The 15,442-nt window shown below is 45.4% G+C and overlaps 1 protein-coding gene across 2 annotated transcripts in view; it reads right to left on the bottom strand.

The window, feature by feature from the left end:
• Positions 1–15,442, bottom strand: part of PHIP (PHIP subunit of CUL4-Ring ligase complex) — a 2,061,705-nt gene that overhangs the window by 1,436,753 nt on the left and 609,510 nt on the right. For both annotated transcript variants that reach the window (XM_078648101.1, XM_078648100.1), the window contains exon 22: positions 12,695–12,786. In XM_078648101.1, the coding sequence (XP_078504227.1) occupies positions 12,695–12,786 (92 nt within the window). The remainder of the gene's footprint in view (positions 1–12,694; positions 12,787–15,442) is intronic.

The following is a 15,442-nucleotide window of genomic DNA, read 5'->3' on the forward strand; positions in this document are numbered from 1 at the left end:
CCCTTGGTAATGCTCTTTATGGTAGATGGTCTATCTAACCACAGATTCCTCAACTTAGAATCGTCTCCAGAAGCCATAATGTATCTGGGAAACATTTTATCCATAGTGCTCCTGTGCACTGTTAGGGAGCACTGTGCAGGTCTGAGTTTGCTACATACTGCCATGGAAGTGACAGCAGCAACACAAATCCTGTTATCCCAGCTATGTACGGCCTCCCAAAAATTCACAAAGATTTGGTCGACCCACCTATGAGGCCCATCATTAGTAGTATTGGCTCCATGTTGGAGCCATTAAGTTGCTACGTGGATTTCTTTCTCCAACCGATAGTTAAAAAACAACGGTCATCAGCGCTACGAGGCCTCCGGGTAGTAACGCGCTTTACAAAACCCAATTTCATTTCATTTCATTCATTTCATATTTAAAGGACACGTCACATGCCATAGCCACATGCCATAGCCACGTTTGAGGGACAGAGCTTCAACAGGGTGACCCAGTTTTAGGTCACCCTGGACATTGAAGCTCTGTACACAAACATACCCCTGGATAGTACCATAGAAGTCATCTCCTCCATTTTAGAGACAGAGGACTTAGGAGGAGGCAATAAGGACTTCATTCGGTCATGCATCCACTTCATCTTGAAGAGAATTTTTTTTCTCTTCAAGGATGAACTTTATTTACAAAAAAAGGGGACCAGCATGGGGGCCACATGTGCCCCTAGTCTGGCTTGCCTTTATGTTGGTAATTTTGAAAAGCTACATATATTTAATGAGGTTGCCCCGTTCTTCGAAAAAATCACGAGCTGGCACCGCTACATAGAGGATATTGTTTTCATCTGGAGCGGTGCCAATAGTGATCTTGATGTGTTTCTTGAATGGCTCAACCTAGGGGACCCTAACCTCAAATTTTCTGGCCATTATAGAAATGACCAAGTGGAATTCTTGGATATTGCTATTAAGAGTGACAATGATGTATTAAAAGTAGAATTATACACCAAACCTACTGATAAAATTGTTTTGCTTTTATACACGAGCAATCACCCAAAGGCCCAAAAGAACAATATTCCCCTCTGGGAAATCCTTAGATTGAGGAGAAATTGCACATATTTAAAAGATGTTTACCACCATGCAGAGAATACTAAAAAGAAACTTAAAGCTAGAGGATACCCCAACAAACTAATTAAATAATCATTAAAAAGAACACGCTTTTATGACAGAGATAGCCTCCTAGACCAAAACAAAATTAAGAAGAATAGTGCTATGGATAGAGTAGTCTTTGTCATGCAATACTCCCACATTAGCAACCAAATTAAAAATATTGTTAACAGAAATTGGAAGATCTTAAATTACAATACTGAAACCAAGCTAAACAAACCCCTGTTTTCCTTTAGAAGGAATAAAAGGAATAAAACAATTAGGAAATCCTTAGTGAGAACCTATAAAATGCCAACAGAAACACAATTGACTATAGGAGGAAATACAGCTTGTGGGAATCACAAATGTGGAACCTGCTCAGTCTGCCCACATTGCATAGACAGTGGAGTATTAAAGTTCAGTGGCAGGACTTTAATGCCCAAGATATTGAATAACTGCCATAGCAAGAATGTGGTGTATCTTCTGATATGCCCGTGCGACCTAGGATACATAGGCGAGACAAGTAGAGAACTCCGGACCTGTGTCCTTGAACATAAATCAGCCATCCGCACAAAAAAAATCAATGCTCCCCTAACGGAACATTATTGTAAGAAGAACCACAGCTGGGATGACCTTAAATGGTTCATCTTAGAAAAAATCAGAGTCAGTAGACGGGGTGGTGATGTAGACTCGCTTAGGAAAACCCGAGAACAATGGTATATATGTCACCTCAACACTGTAGATAGAGGACTCAATTCTAGAGAGGATTGGGCCAAGTGTTTTTAATACTGTAATTTGAGATTTAGATGTGGCAACTGTTACACTCATCCTTCACAGGTAAACGCAGTGCGTACAGACATATACACTGTAGCTTTATTCGGTAGATCCTCCCGGGTGTCTGTATTGATCCCGAGGGCATCTTTGGTTCCTTTAGTTTGTGACCATTAATCTTGTTCTACATCATACATAGCGATATGCGAGCCTGTTTGTATTTTCCATTACAAGTTAATATGTAATAATATTTTGGCCGCAAGCCCTACAGGTCTCCTTTTCCAATATTTAGAATTGGTAGAAAGGTATTGACACCCCGGTTGCTTACCTTACATTGGCTATATTTAGCCAATCACGGTACACTGTGTGTGATGCCTTGTGTTTTCCATGAGCCTATCTTCATCTACCGAGCGCCGATCTTAACCGTCTCGTAAGTTGAGGACCAGTGAGGGAACCGTGCATTAGTATCCCCGCTTCTTCTTGCGACTATTTGAGGTTATGCATTTCCAGAGACACGGGGTTTCCCTGTATTAGTTTAATCTAGCCAATCACGGTACACCCGGGTGATGTCATGGGATTAACCAGGAACTTATATTCATCTTTTAAGCTATGTATAGAGTAGTTTCGCGAACTGAGGACCAAAAGAGGGAACTGCACAGTAGTATTTCCGCCTCCCCTCGTGACTTCATCCAATAAAATACATTTCTAGAGAAACGCGTCTGTTTACATAAAATTCTCGTGTGTGAAACTCGGCCATTGGAAGGTAATCACCACAACAGACCAATGATATTACAGAACACATGGTATTTAACCACTAAATGTCAGTGTCCTCTCGGCATCTTAAACACGGGCCCCCAGTTGCAGATAGCACCGAAGAGAGAGATAGGTATTTTTTCAATCTCGGCATGACTGCGATACTTTGCGGTTGGCAGCCATCTCGTTCTTTTAGCCATGCACTAAGTGTGTTCTTGTTATGTGTGTCCCCTAGAGCAAGCAGCCTTCGGTGACACCTCGTACTCGGCTTTCCTTACCACGTATACTACGGGTAATGCATTTCAGCCTCCTGCCGTTTTTAAGGTATGAGATTTGTCCACAGTGATATAGCAGTGTATTTAGTACAGGCAAGTGTAGCCACCTATGTATTTACACATATATACTTTTCTTGTTTGATATATCTTGAACAGATTGAGGTATTGATTGAATACCTTGTCCAGATCAGAACAAATTGGACCAAAGTATCAGCACTTTTCTGCATTGGAATACGGGGCTGTATATACGTGTGATACGTTATTTTTAAGGCACAGCCACCTATATTAACTAGGGATTACATGTCTCCTTATGGGATGGTGATGGGACATAGCTCCAGAGGGAGGGTTAAGTCCATTAATCAGGAAGATCCGTTAGTAATCAGTGCTCCTTTCTTCTCCAGCTTTCCACTAAACCGTGTGATATTTGTAATCATTCAAGGCCTATCATGATTTGTCGAAGCCTTCTTTTAAGAAACTTCAAGGGTAAGGCAGCAAGAATTTTATATTTAACTTTCCCTCACATCGATTTGAGATATAGAAGACTCCTGTTGATATGGTGGTATGTGATGCAACCTTCCCAATGGCATAGTATCACGCCTTAAGAGATTTCCAAGTGAGGTGTATTTCCAGAATAAGCTTTCCATACGAAGTTTGGATAGTTCCATAGACGGGCGGTTGACTTGGGTAGCAGCCTAACCATCTAGGGGTTATAGAGTTAATCACTTCCCTGGGTCGTTTGCACTATGAAGGAGCAAATAAGATATGAATAGACCAATGATTCCCTCACTTAAGCGAAATGTATTATATGATTTTGTCCACAACAGTAGATTGTTAAATAATGTTTATCATTGTATAAAGTTGTAAGGTTTTTTAAAGAAAGTATAAATTCATTTTCAACACAAATTTTAATTGTATATGTATCCATTATAGGGTGTGAATTATCATTTGACCCCTTGACATCACAGAATATCTACAAGTCTTGATAAAGATGGTATAAACTACTGGTTCCATCGAAACGCGTCGACGTTTTTTGTTCTGTACAATTCAAGGATCCAGCACTGAATTTATAATACTGATTTCATCTTTGTATATAACCAAGTGGTGAAATAGGATTTGGAATGTACATCTAGTATCAAACAAATGTTATGTTGTACATGTTTCTGTCTGTTTTAATTATGGAGGTCAAAATTGATTGTGTATTAGTTTTTTATACTGTATATTATTGTTTTCATTTTATGACATACATTATTTGTATTTTTTAACTACACATAAATAAATGGAATTTATAATAAATAACATAGGTTTTTTATGTTTTTTGCATTTTCAGTACATTGTTATACAGTGAATTGTCATCAAGGGGATATTTTCTCTTAGGTAGTTTTACCTCAATTCCCTTGAGCTCTTTAAGGGGTACCTCTCTTTTCTTATACAGTGACAGCAGCAAAGCCACCTATTAGCGCCATCAAAACACACAGATGTCAGTTTCTTGCTTGTACCTTTCCGCACCTTGAAGCGTTGAGCATGAGCAAATGTTGTTACAAGGGTGCTGAATACCAACTTGTATTCAGGAGACTCCTGATGAGGCTACTCAACAGAACAGAAAGGAGGAATGGTGCTAAGAAATCTGGGATTAGACAGAGTACCCACCAGAAAAAGCATTATCAAAGTTAAGTAACTTGCTATGCTGATGGATACTTCCAACTGCAGAGACCTCTCCGTAAAATAGATACTAAATCAAAACCTCAGTGTCGAAAGCACTCAGATAAAATGTCCTGCAAGATCAAGCGGGTCTCGATGTCAAGGTAATAGTGCTTCATGAACATATGCACTGCAACAAGTGAACAAGTCTGACCTGCTGCTGGTAGTCCTTCCAGCGAGGGAGACCTGGACAATAGGTTTCCTGCCTGGAGAAATGCAAGCACCACCCCAGACAGGATTTTGTGTATTGGGACAGGGAGGGCTGAAAAGAAACGGACACTGCCTGGGGCACACTAGGTGCTCCATGCATAGTCCAGTTCAAACCGGTGCTGGGGCACTCCAGCCCCAGCTCTGGCGCGAAACTGGACAAAGGAAAGGGGGTGTAACCATCCCCCTTCCTGGTCTCACCCATAGGAGGGACCTAGTGAGTAAACCAGCCCCCTTTAGTTGTATAAAGGTAGGAGCTGACCCAGGAGACTTTAGATTAATCCTGATGAAACTTTGAAACGAAACTCTGGACCCTTCGACATTCAACCGACTTGAAGACTGAAGAATCTCCCTTGTGGCCAAGGAGTGACCACCCTGGGAAACCAGGCACCATCCAGCAACTCGACGGCTTGCTTTGTCCCTGTTCCCGCCGGAACCCGAGCGCAGAGCCTGACAAGACCTCGACTCCAGGACTCCTCTGACCCCACAGCACGACTCCAGTACAGCTGAGCTCCGTGGAAGGCGGCGGAATCCGTGGAACCAGGCAACTTGGAAAGTCTTCAACTTGCTAACAGCACAGCTCCTGAGGCATCCTCGAAGCTGTGCACTGGGGACTGAGACACCCCAACATCGAGCTCCACCTGCACCGAAGACCAGCCCTCCACACTCCACGAGGTCTGCGTGGGGCCCTTCTGCTTGTGTTCTTCTCGACGCATTGTCCAGTTGCTAGCCCGTTGGCTAGTAGCCCTCTGATGACGATCCTTGTGAAAACCCATCGCTGGTCTGGTTGCTCCAGACTGGCCCTCGCTTCCCTGAAAAGGTGAAGTACCTCAGACCCTCGTGGTCTGCACCATAAGCCTTTTGTGTATCCTGCATGGGTTGCCTTTGCTTAGGCTTGTTGGCTAAAATCTTGAAGTCAACCCCTCCATCTGCGAGAACCTTCGTGGGACAGCTCCTCTCCAGCACCTGGTCGTACTCCACGCCTCCTGGTCCGCGTGGCTGCAACGACAAGCTTCACATCCGCACCTGATTGCTCTTTGACGACGTCTGGTTCCTCCCTGGTTCCACCCGGTCACTGGCTAGTGACCTAGACTCTGTCCCCTCTGCTTTCAGGTCCTCTTCATCCTAGAACCACCCTTGGATCCACCCAGACATCTTCCTCCTGGTCGACTGCAGCATCTTTCTTCAAGGCTCCATTGAGAACAACGACGAAACCCGACACACTTTGACACCTAAGCACCCGCAGCCCGTGGGTGAGGTAACGCGAGTACTTCGGTGCTCCAGTAGGGATTGACTATCCTAGTGTCCAGATTTACTAGTTGTTTCCTCCTAGCTAGATCGGAAGTGTCCTAAATCTTCATTTACTTACCTTCTAAGTTCCCATTGACTTAACATTGACTCCCGCGTGAGTGTACTGACACTGCACGCGCCGCCTGTGGGCCTCCCACTCCTAACCTAAGGGTCAGATAGTGTAGCCCCAGTGATTCTCTAGGCCCTAGGTCTTTCCTTTTCCCGAGTCGTGGTTCTTATACCACTTGCTTAGTATATGGTTTTACACGCCCCTAGGGCCTAACTGTAAATTGTGCTATTTAAAGTATTTCTAAGTGTAACTTGTTATGTGCTTTTGCCTCTGACCTCATAAAGAGTTCAGAGGAGTGTGTTAGTGAATAAATACATATATATTTTATATTTATCTCCTGTGTGGTGTCCTTTCATTTGATATTCAAGGGGTTACATATGGTAAAACAGCTGGTACACGCCCTCAAGAGTCTTTTAGTCTAAGACTGTTCTGTCCACGCTACCACTAGGATAGCTGGTCTATAAGGTTGACTTACAACCATCACCATAAGGGTTGTTTGGACTGGTGCAAGGTGCTCACTAGAATAGTCAACATCATATACCAGGCCAACTTCTCACAATCGCCTTTCCGGTGGTGGGGTAGGGAAGGCGCCTTTAGAGTGGAGGTTTGAACCACCAAGCTCTCAGGGGTGGGTTGTTGGGAGACAAAAGTGGGGTCGCCCGGGTCCGAGCGGTGGCGTTGGGGAATCATCCTGTCCACAGGTGCCCCTGTGTTGGGCCTGGACCACGTGCCCAAAAGGATGTCTGTGAGGGCTTCATTAAACGGCAGCAGGGGCTCCGAAGAGCTCGCTATCAGTTAAAGGACCTCTGTCTGGAGGTTAGTCCTGACGGCCACCGTAGGTAGCTCGAGGTGGAGAGCTTCGGGCACCCTATGCAACACCACTGCGTATGATGCTCCCTCCTCCATAGCCGCAGTAGGAAGAGACATGTCTAGGTCTAGGGAGGTATCCAGACCACTGGTATCCCCCAGTTCCTCTCTCCAGTCCGGATCGTACTCCAACTGATCTGTCAAAGGGTCACTAGACCCCTCCCAGTCTTTCTCACCCTCCTCTGGCTGCCAATCTGGCTGAAACACAGGGACAAAAGTACCCATTGGCGCCGCCTCTGGCGTCTGCCAACGCCGGTCCGACTCCGTGTTCACATCGGGGTGGAAGTCTGGGCCGACGCCTGCTGGGGGTCCAGCCAGCGTCTGCTGTTGACGTGGTGCTGTTGTAAGCGGCGCCGGTAGAGGTGTAACTAGGTCGATTCGGATCCAGGCACGGATCTAAGGGTTGCCATGCGATGCCGAAGCAGCCGGGTACAAAGGTCTAGGGCCCCCAACCGAGTCCTCGGGCCTGAAGCCGCACTGGCGAAGTCGGGCTGCCCAAAGATGGTGTGCATCGCTTCGTAAAATTTACGAAGCTGGGCAGGGGAGGGAAGGCACCACCCCCACCCTTTGTCACGTTGCCCGAAGGAAAGTCAAAGAGCGACGATGCTTCTTTGACTTCTTCTTGTGCGTTGACTTACCTGACCCTGAGTGCGAAGACTTAGAAGAGGAGTGATGATGACTTCGCGATCGGTCCCTCGACCTAGAACGCGACCTGGACCTTGAGCGACGTAGAGCAGACTGCCCGGCCTCGAGGAGCTTTCGGGACCGCTCCCCCAAAGACTTTGTGGCCATTGATCGACAGTCGGAGCATGACTTGTGGTCATTTTCACAGTAGAGGCACACGCGGTGCGGATCCGTCATCGACATCAGTTGGGTACATGAACCGCGTGCTTTGAAACTGGGCATCCCTCGTGCACCAGGAGTCAGTTGAGACTCAAAAACAAAGTCAACAAAAGTCGCAAAAACTCAGTGAAAAAGTGACTGGGGGAACTGCTCTCTCCGGATCTGCGCTTGCTGGTGCAGAAAAAGCAAGAACAGACGTCAGCACGCGAGGGCGGTGTCTATGTAGCTACCGCAACGTCATCCCGGCGACCACGACGACGGATGCAGATACGACAGACGCCACCTTCCGACGGGCCGGAGTACTGCTAACGAAAAACGCCTGGGGGTAATTCTAAGGTGAGGAAACTATAACTAACTGTTTCTTTCAGATGAAGGGAATGCTCAGTTTTACGACTGCTGTGACTGAAAGCATTTTTACTACATGTTAATACATAGATCCATTATCACCCTTTTGGCCTATTTTGAATATTATGCTGTGCAACAAATTTATAGAGTGTAGAGTGTGCTGCACCTGTGTATGTTTCTTGTTACAAAAAACATATATTAAAAAAGAAACTACAAAAAAACGACCTGAAGAGATATCAAAGTTGGATTTGTTTGAAGGCTTGGATACAGCCTTGGCATGCCATTGCTACAGGGTAAGTCGACAAGCCCAAACCGAAAAAGTGTACCATCTCTGGACCAAGCTGCAGTGAACGCATGACCTATATTGGATCACATTTTTCTCACAGTCCATATAGGATTGATGTCACCCTGTCTCAACTGTTGAAACACAGTTTCTCCCATACTGTTGCATGGCTATTATTATTCATACAGACTTTCAATAGACCTTCTAGTTTCCTGACCTATATAATAAGGCCTTCTGACTAACCCGCACAGTGTTAGGACACCTTTGTACTTAACCAAGGGCAACAGTCCAGGAATGAAACACAAACACAAGGGACATGTAGGAATACAGAAACTGTGATCAACAAGCATTTGCAATGCAATAGGTCTCGCATTTGCGAGTTTAAGCTATTAGCATTGTAAATGACAATGCCTTTTATTTGTGTTTTAAAAACCAAAACAGAAATAAAAGACATTATCATGTACAATGCAAATACATCAAACCCGCGTAAATGCGAGACCGTTGCATTGTAAATGCTTGTTAGTCATCCCTGTGTGTTTAAACTGTCTTAATGTACATTACGTCAAAGCCATTATTAACGTTTTTGTACCAATAAGTATATTTTTCCTGTGATGCATTAAAAGTGAAAAAAAGTTTCTATACCTGTTCTAAGTATGTCTGCTTACCAGGAAACACCAAACTTGTTCTACTAAAATTAATTGTGATGGTTAATATTTCCCCAAAAAATAAAAAAATCTTCAAATATTTGGCTGACTAAAAAGTTTGGGTGGCTTTTTTTCTTTTTCTTTTTGCGGCACATGCTTGCAATATAAAAATAAAATAAATTTTAACCATAGCACTGGATTGCCAATGTTGGATCTACTGGCTTAGCCAATAGTTCTTCTCCAGACAAAATCACAACTTTTTTCATGGGGTAGGGCCGGAACAATCCCCGGCATGGTGACGGACGTGGACCTCTGCCCTGAGTGGCCCAGCTGCATGGAAATCTATGGGTTTTTAAATCGGGATTCTTTTTAATGACATGTTACGTCTGCACTCTTCCTTGTGCATAGCGGATACCTCCTAATCTTCATTACCTGTGTGTTTTCGTGCTTTAGAGACAGCTATAGAGAGGAGGGAGCGTGATAAGCAGTGCTTAACTTCTACCGGTGGTTGCACAGCCCTGGAATTTATTTTTCACAATCTGGTTTTGAAACAGTGGTAAAGCGAGAACGCAGAGATAAAAACAGGTCCGTAAGAGTGAGATGAACAGAAAGTGTAGAGAACTTGAAGAAAGAGGCATATGGTGGATGACAAGTCAGCCGCAGCATTGCAGCGCCGGGATTCGGTTGCAGGGTGACAAATTCAGTAGCAAGAGTTGGACCCCTGCACTTTTTTTTCGAAATTATGCACTAAGAGAGCGAGGGTACAGGTACGAGCTCAGAAAGGAGGGAGGGAACAAAGGCTGTCACGAGAACATGGGCGTTAACCCCCAAGAGGAGGCAAAGTAAAAGGGGGCAATCGGAAAGGGTGAAGTGATGTTTTTTAAGATGAGTCAGTACAGGACGGTACAAAGTGACAAGTGGCCAGTCCCTTATGCGGCTACAGCGAAGGTCTGGGTGTAATCAGAGTGGAAGGATACAATCCCAGCAGGGCCGACTGAGCAATTTATCCTTCTGATATCAATGATGTGAGCACCACTGACTAGTGATCTTTGAACTAGAGAGTGCAGCGCTTAGACGCTAGTGAACGTCTTATTGCTATAAAAGAACTAGTGATCGAGGAGTAAGTTGTGTCGGACCCCGAGGTTAAAGGAAGCCGAGGCAAGGATCAACGCACCCCCAGATTGAGCGACAGGAGGAGGGACAGCGCCTTCGGGCACCACTTCAAGCCTGGGAACTTCCTATACCGTGAGTAAACTCATAGTAACAGGGTTTTGTAGATCACAGCATTTTTCCTTAAATAAGTATTCCTCACGCTGGGAAATACAGCAGTAAGCCAGAACGAGGTGGGAGTAAGACAGTACTACTCATGCACATGCTGTGTGTGTCGTGCCCCATAGCAAAGTCCAATGGGAACATCTTCCTATTATCCCTATATGAGCGCAGATAGCGCGGGTGCTTTATCGAAAGTTGCTACAGCACATTTTACTGTCATTCTTGGCAATCTGGTTCCACTAAAATAGAAAGAGTCTTTCCTTTGGCTCCCCTTTATCTGAGCAGGCAGAACGTCCCGGCGTTTAGCGTTTTGGACGAATGAGGACTTTCCACATTTTGTGTCTTTTTTTGCTGCAACTTGGAAGCATAGGAAGTAAAATACGGGCCTGGAGTCCAGGGTTCTAGCTTGACAACAGATATGGATCTTTTCCTGAGGGAAGAATGCTCGAGTCCCGCGGATGGCTCAGTGAGCTTTGCATATTGATTTAAAGTGGTTTGCCTGGCCACTGGGAGCCAGTGTAGGGGTAGCAGGCGTGACGTGGCTCCTCAGTGGAAGATTACGCAGCTGTCTGAAAGTTGCATTTTGGATTCAGTGTGGTTTCCAAAGGGTTAGTTGGGGTGCTCTGGGCTATCCAGTGGGTGGGCAAGATGACGGGTACTAGCGTGATGGTAGATGGGAGCTTCTGTGGGAACCTGAGGTACGGGAGAGTCTGACACAGACGTGGTTCCTCCAGTTTAATACCCAGTCCTCCCCTATAAATCACGCGACTGGTTAGAAAACAAGCTTGTGGGTCGTGTTGAGAAGCTTGGAGCACTGAGGGTGGAGATGAGTGTTCCTTAGAGGCAGGACCAGCAGACTGGTTTAGCCAAAGGGGGTATGGAAAGTGAAAGCAAAAGCGGGGGGGGATGTGCGCGCGCGCATGTGTGCGTGCGTGCGTCCTGATCCATTGTGAGTGTGAACAGCATGCCGGAATCGGAGCGCGTGTTCACGCGCGCGACCTGATCTGATCTGATCTGATTCTATTTCGCGCTGTAATCGCCAGGTGCGAGACCTAAAAAAGGGATGGCTTAGTCACATGAGGTCTGTTTAAATGGCAGAGCTGTAACCAATCATTTATCCTTCAATAACACTTTGACCAAGGCTTGCAAGTCAGTTATCCCATACCATCCAAAAACAGAGAAAGGGTACAAGGGTAGCAGGTAAGAATTAGAATTTAGTATAAAATTAAATTTAATGGTCAAAGAGGGAGACCAGTGTATCATAACAACTTCCTTTCCTCTTCATAATCAAACGAAGGTCAACCCAAGGTATCATAAAACATAAAAGAGCTTAGTACATTTGATAAATGACTGTGGTTTTGAGATGCTGCCAATTTGTTTAATGCAATTAAGTGAATGAGGAGAAATGATCGGCTCTGTATGTCTTATGTGTAAATAACTAAAATAAGGTGCCAAAAGTAGAATGTTAAGAACCCATGTGATGGATGATTTATGAAGTATGCTGGGTTACAGCTTATCATCTGGAAGACATACACATGCACAAGTACTCTGGGGAGGAACCCACTGTAAAGCGAAAAAGATACCCTGAAAACCAATAACCCAGCGCAGAGGCCTAAGAAACATCACAATGGCAAAATCAAGTAACTTGGTTCTGTCAACCAATTTGGGTGCCTCCCTGTCTAGGTTTCATGATGAGTGTCTTTAATCTGGTGGCATTCAGCGCTTGTTGCAATAGAGAGGATTCAGTTTTTCTCTGAATGAATCTGAGGAATGGGGGGAGGCAGTTCTACAGGTGCTTCACATGTATCATATACAGAGCACATTTTAAGGTTGTGTATGACATCTATTTATTTAGGTTGGTTGATGTCTTTGTCGGCTAATAATTTATTTTTGGGGATGGGGACTGAGGGTAGTTGGGTTGCTTCTTCAAAGGGTATAGTAACAACTAATTGCAAAGTGACAGCCTGCGGGTGGAATTATTCCAGTACAGTTTTCCAGCTGAAGATAATTACATGCATGGTAAATAACAATAGGAGCATCGAAGCTGTCCAGAAAAATATTGCTTTAAATATTTTTATTTTATGTGCTATATGTAGATCTTTAAAAAATCTGTTATGGGGCATAAAAGTAGCATCCGATAAGGTGCACAACAGCTATGACACTGCCAACTCTTAGACATTTATTTAGTGAATACCTGAATCAAAACTTGAAAACTTCAAAAATTCAGTGTTAATGACGTGACTTACCTTGAGCTACTGCCGTCAGTGTGCCATGCCTTCTCCTCATCTTCTGATGTTCCAAGATCACTCGTACCAGCTACAGCTTCAATTTCACATTCCTTTTGAGAAAACAAAGCAGTAAAAAATGCATCTTATATAGGAGTACAACAATATTTCTGAACCAAAAGACTACAAGTGCTCAATACAGATAACCCAGTTTAAACTGAAATATCACAGATTACCACCGAGATATGAACAGTATACAATATGGAGATTGGTTAACAGGATGGCAATCACACCCACCAGTGTCGAAAGAAGTCACTTGTCTTTAGTGACGACCTTTCTAAAAAACTAACTGCAGATTTGTCACCTTTAGAGTACTCACAGACGCCAGACTGGGGAATGAAGAGTTTTTCATCAATCCTCCTAGTGCATTAGCAGGGAAAGCCATATAGTACTTCAGTGACTAAATACCACCCTAGAAGTGACAAAGCAGAACAGATGCAGAGCACAAACTGCAGGTCAAAGTGTCCCAAAATCGAATTCCAAAGCTGCTTATGATGTTCAGGAGTTCACTCCACAGAACAAAAAGGTGGGAGGATAGTGTGCAATCTGTGGTTAGACAGAGTATCCACCAAAAATAATATAAACAAAGATAAGTAATTTGTTCTTCTGAACAATAGCTCTAACAGCAGAGTCTTCATCTTCAGAAAAGATACAAACGTACCTCAGAATGGTGGTCTGTCTGGGGAGTGAACTCAGATCAGAAAGTCCTGCAGGACAGCATGCAAAACGTTCTTGCCTTCATACCTGGATGTTAATGTAATAGTGTTTTGTGAAGACTTGCACTAACGCACAAGTTACTACTTGTGTAACGATATATCTGTAAGAGACATTAGTTAGTATTAGATTCCTTACCTTACGTCGTCGGCGTCATGATGACGTTGTCTGAGTACTTGGACGCCGCCTCCGCGTGCTGACGTCAGTTCTTAGACACAGCTTTTCCGCGCCAGAAACGCAGAGCCATGTTAAAAACCAACACTGGTGCCATTGAAACTAGGGCCCTGAAAGGGGGTAACCCTAACCCTAGATATCGGTTCGCAGAATGGGGAGGATGGGTGGGTCGGTAAGGAATCTAATACTAACTAAGGTCTCTTACAGATATCTTGTTACACAAGTAGTAACTTGAGCATCTGAAAGAGACACGTTAGTATTAGATTCCTTACCTTAGAATAGATACCCCAGCAATACCAACCCCGGTGGTGGGTCTGCGAACCAATAATCACACCAGAAAGTCCTGGAGGACGGAACGGCCAAAGAACCCATCCCTCCAGACTTGGCTGTCCAGGCAGTAGTGTCTTGCAAACGTGTGCAGCGATGCCCACGTAGCTGCCTGACAGATGTCTTGTAAGGGCACTCCCCGGCCCACGGCAGTTGTAGTCGCCGTGGCTCGGGTAGAGTGAGACCGCAATCCAACAGGGGACTCCTTTTTAGCCAAGGAGTAGCATGCATGGATACACAAGATGATCCACCGGGAGATGGTCCTCTTGTGCACCGCTTTCCCCTTCTTAGCGCCCACGTAACCAACAAAGAGTTGGTCATCCACCCAGAACTGGCGTGTGCGATCCAAGTAAAATGAGAGCGCACGTTTTGGGTCCAGACGGTGGAGCCGCTCTTCCTCTTTAGAGGGATGCGGTGGCGGGAAGAAGGTTGGCAAGGTGATAGACTGCCCGATGTGAAAGGCCGTGACAACCTTGGGCAGGAAAGATGGCATAGTACGCAACACCACTTTGTCCGGATGGACAGAAAGGAAAGGTGGAGTACAAGAAAGGGCCTGGAGCTCACTCACTCTCCTGGCAGAGGTGATGGCAACCAGGAAAGCAGTCTTCAGAGTAAGAAGGCGGAGAGGACAGTTGTGAAGTGGCTCAAAGGGAGCGCACATCAGAAACGTAAGAACCAGGTTCAAGTCCCACTGAGGCATCACAAACTGAGCAGGAGGGAATGTGTGTGTGTGATGCCCTTTAGAAATCTATTTACAATAGGGGACTTGAACAAAGAAGGTTGATCAGGCAGCCTTAGAAAGGCTGAAAGGGCAGAAAGGTAGCCCTTGATAGTGCCCAGAGCAGAGCCCTGCTGGGCAAGAGAAAGAAGGAAGAGAAGAACCTCAGAAAGAGGGGCAGCAAGAGGATCCACAGCCTTTGCTGTGCACCATGCCACAAATCTATTCCACCTGCAGGCGTATACCGACTTTGTGGAGGGACGCCTGGCTGCCAGAATGACGTTACAGACTTCAGGAGGCAAGTCGAATGGCCTCAACTGTCGCCGCTCAATTTCCAAGCATGGAGGTGGAGACTGGACAGGTTCGGGTGGAGGACGGTCCCCTGCTGCTGCGACAGAAGGTCCTCCTGAAGAGGCAGACGAACCGGGGGATCGACTGACATACTGAGTAGCTCTGAATACCAGTACCTTCGAGCCCAGTCCGGAGCCACAAGGATGACTTGGGCCCGGTCGCGCTTGATCTTCTTCAGCACTCTGGGCAGAAGTGGTATAGGCGGAAATGCGTACAGTAGACCGCAGCTCCACTCACGACGAAAAGCGTCTCCGAGCGAGTGCCCCCTTGGAAATTCCAGCGTGCAGAACTGATGACATTGCGCGTTCTCTTCGGTGGCGACTAGATCTAACCAAGGCTCTCCCCATTGCTGAAAGAGGCCTTGCGCCACGTCCGAGTTCAGACGCCATTCGTGATCCATCATGCACCGACAGCGGAGCTCGTCC

Source organism: Lissotriton helveticus, chromosome 6, assembly GCF_964261635.1.
Source record: "Lissotriton helveticus chromosome 6, aLisHel1.1, whole genome shotgun sequence".
NCBI lineage: Eukaryota > Metazoa > Chordata > Amphibia > Caudata > Salamandridae > Lissotriton > Lissotriton helveticus.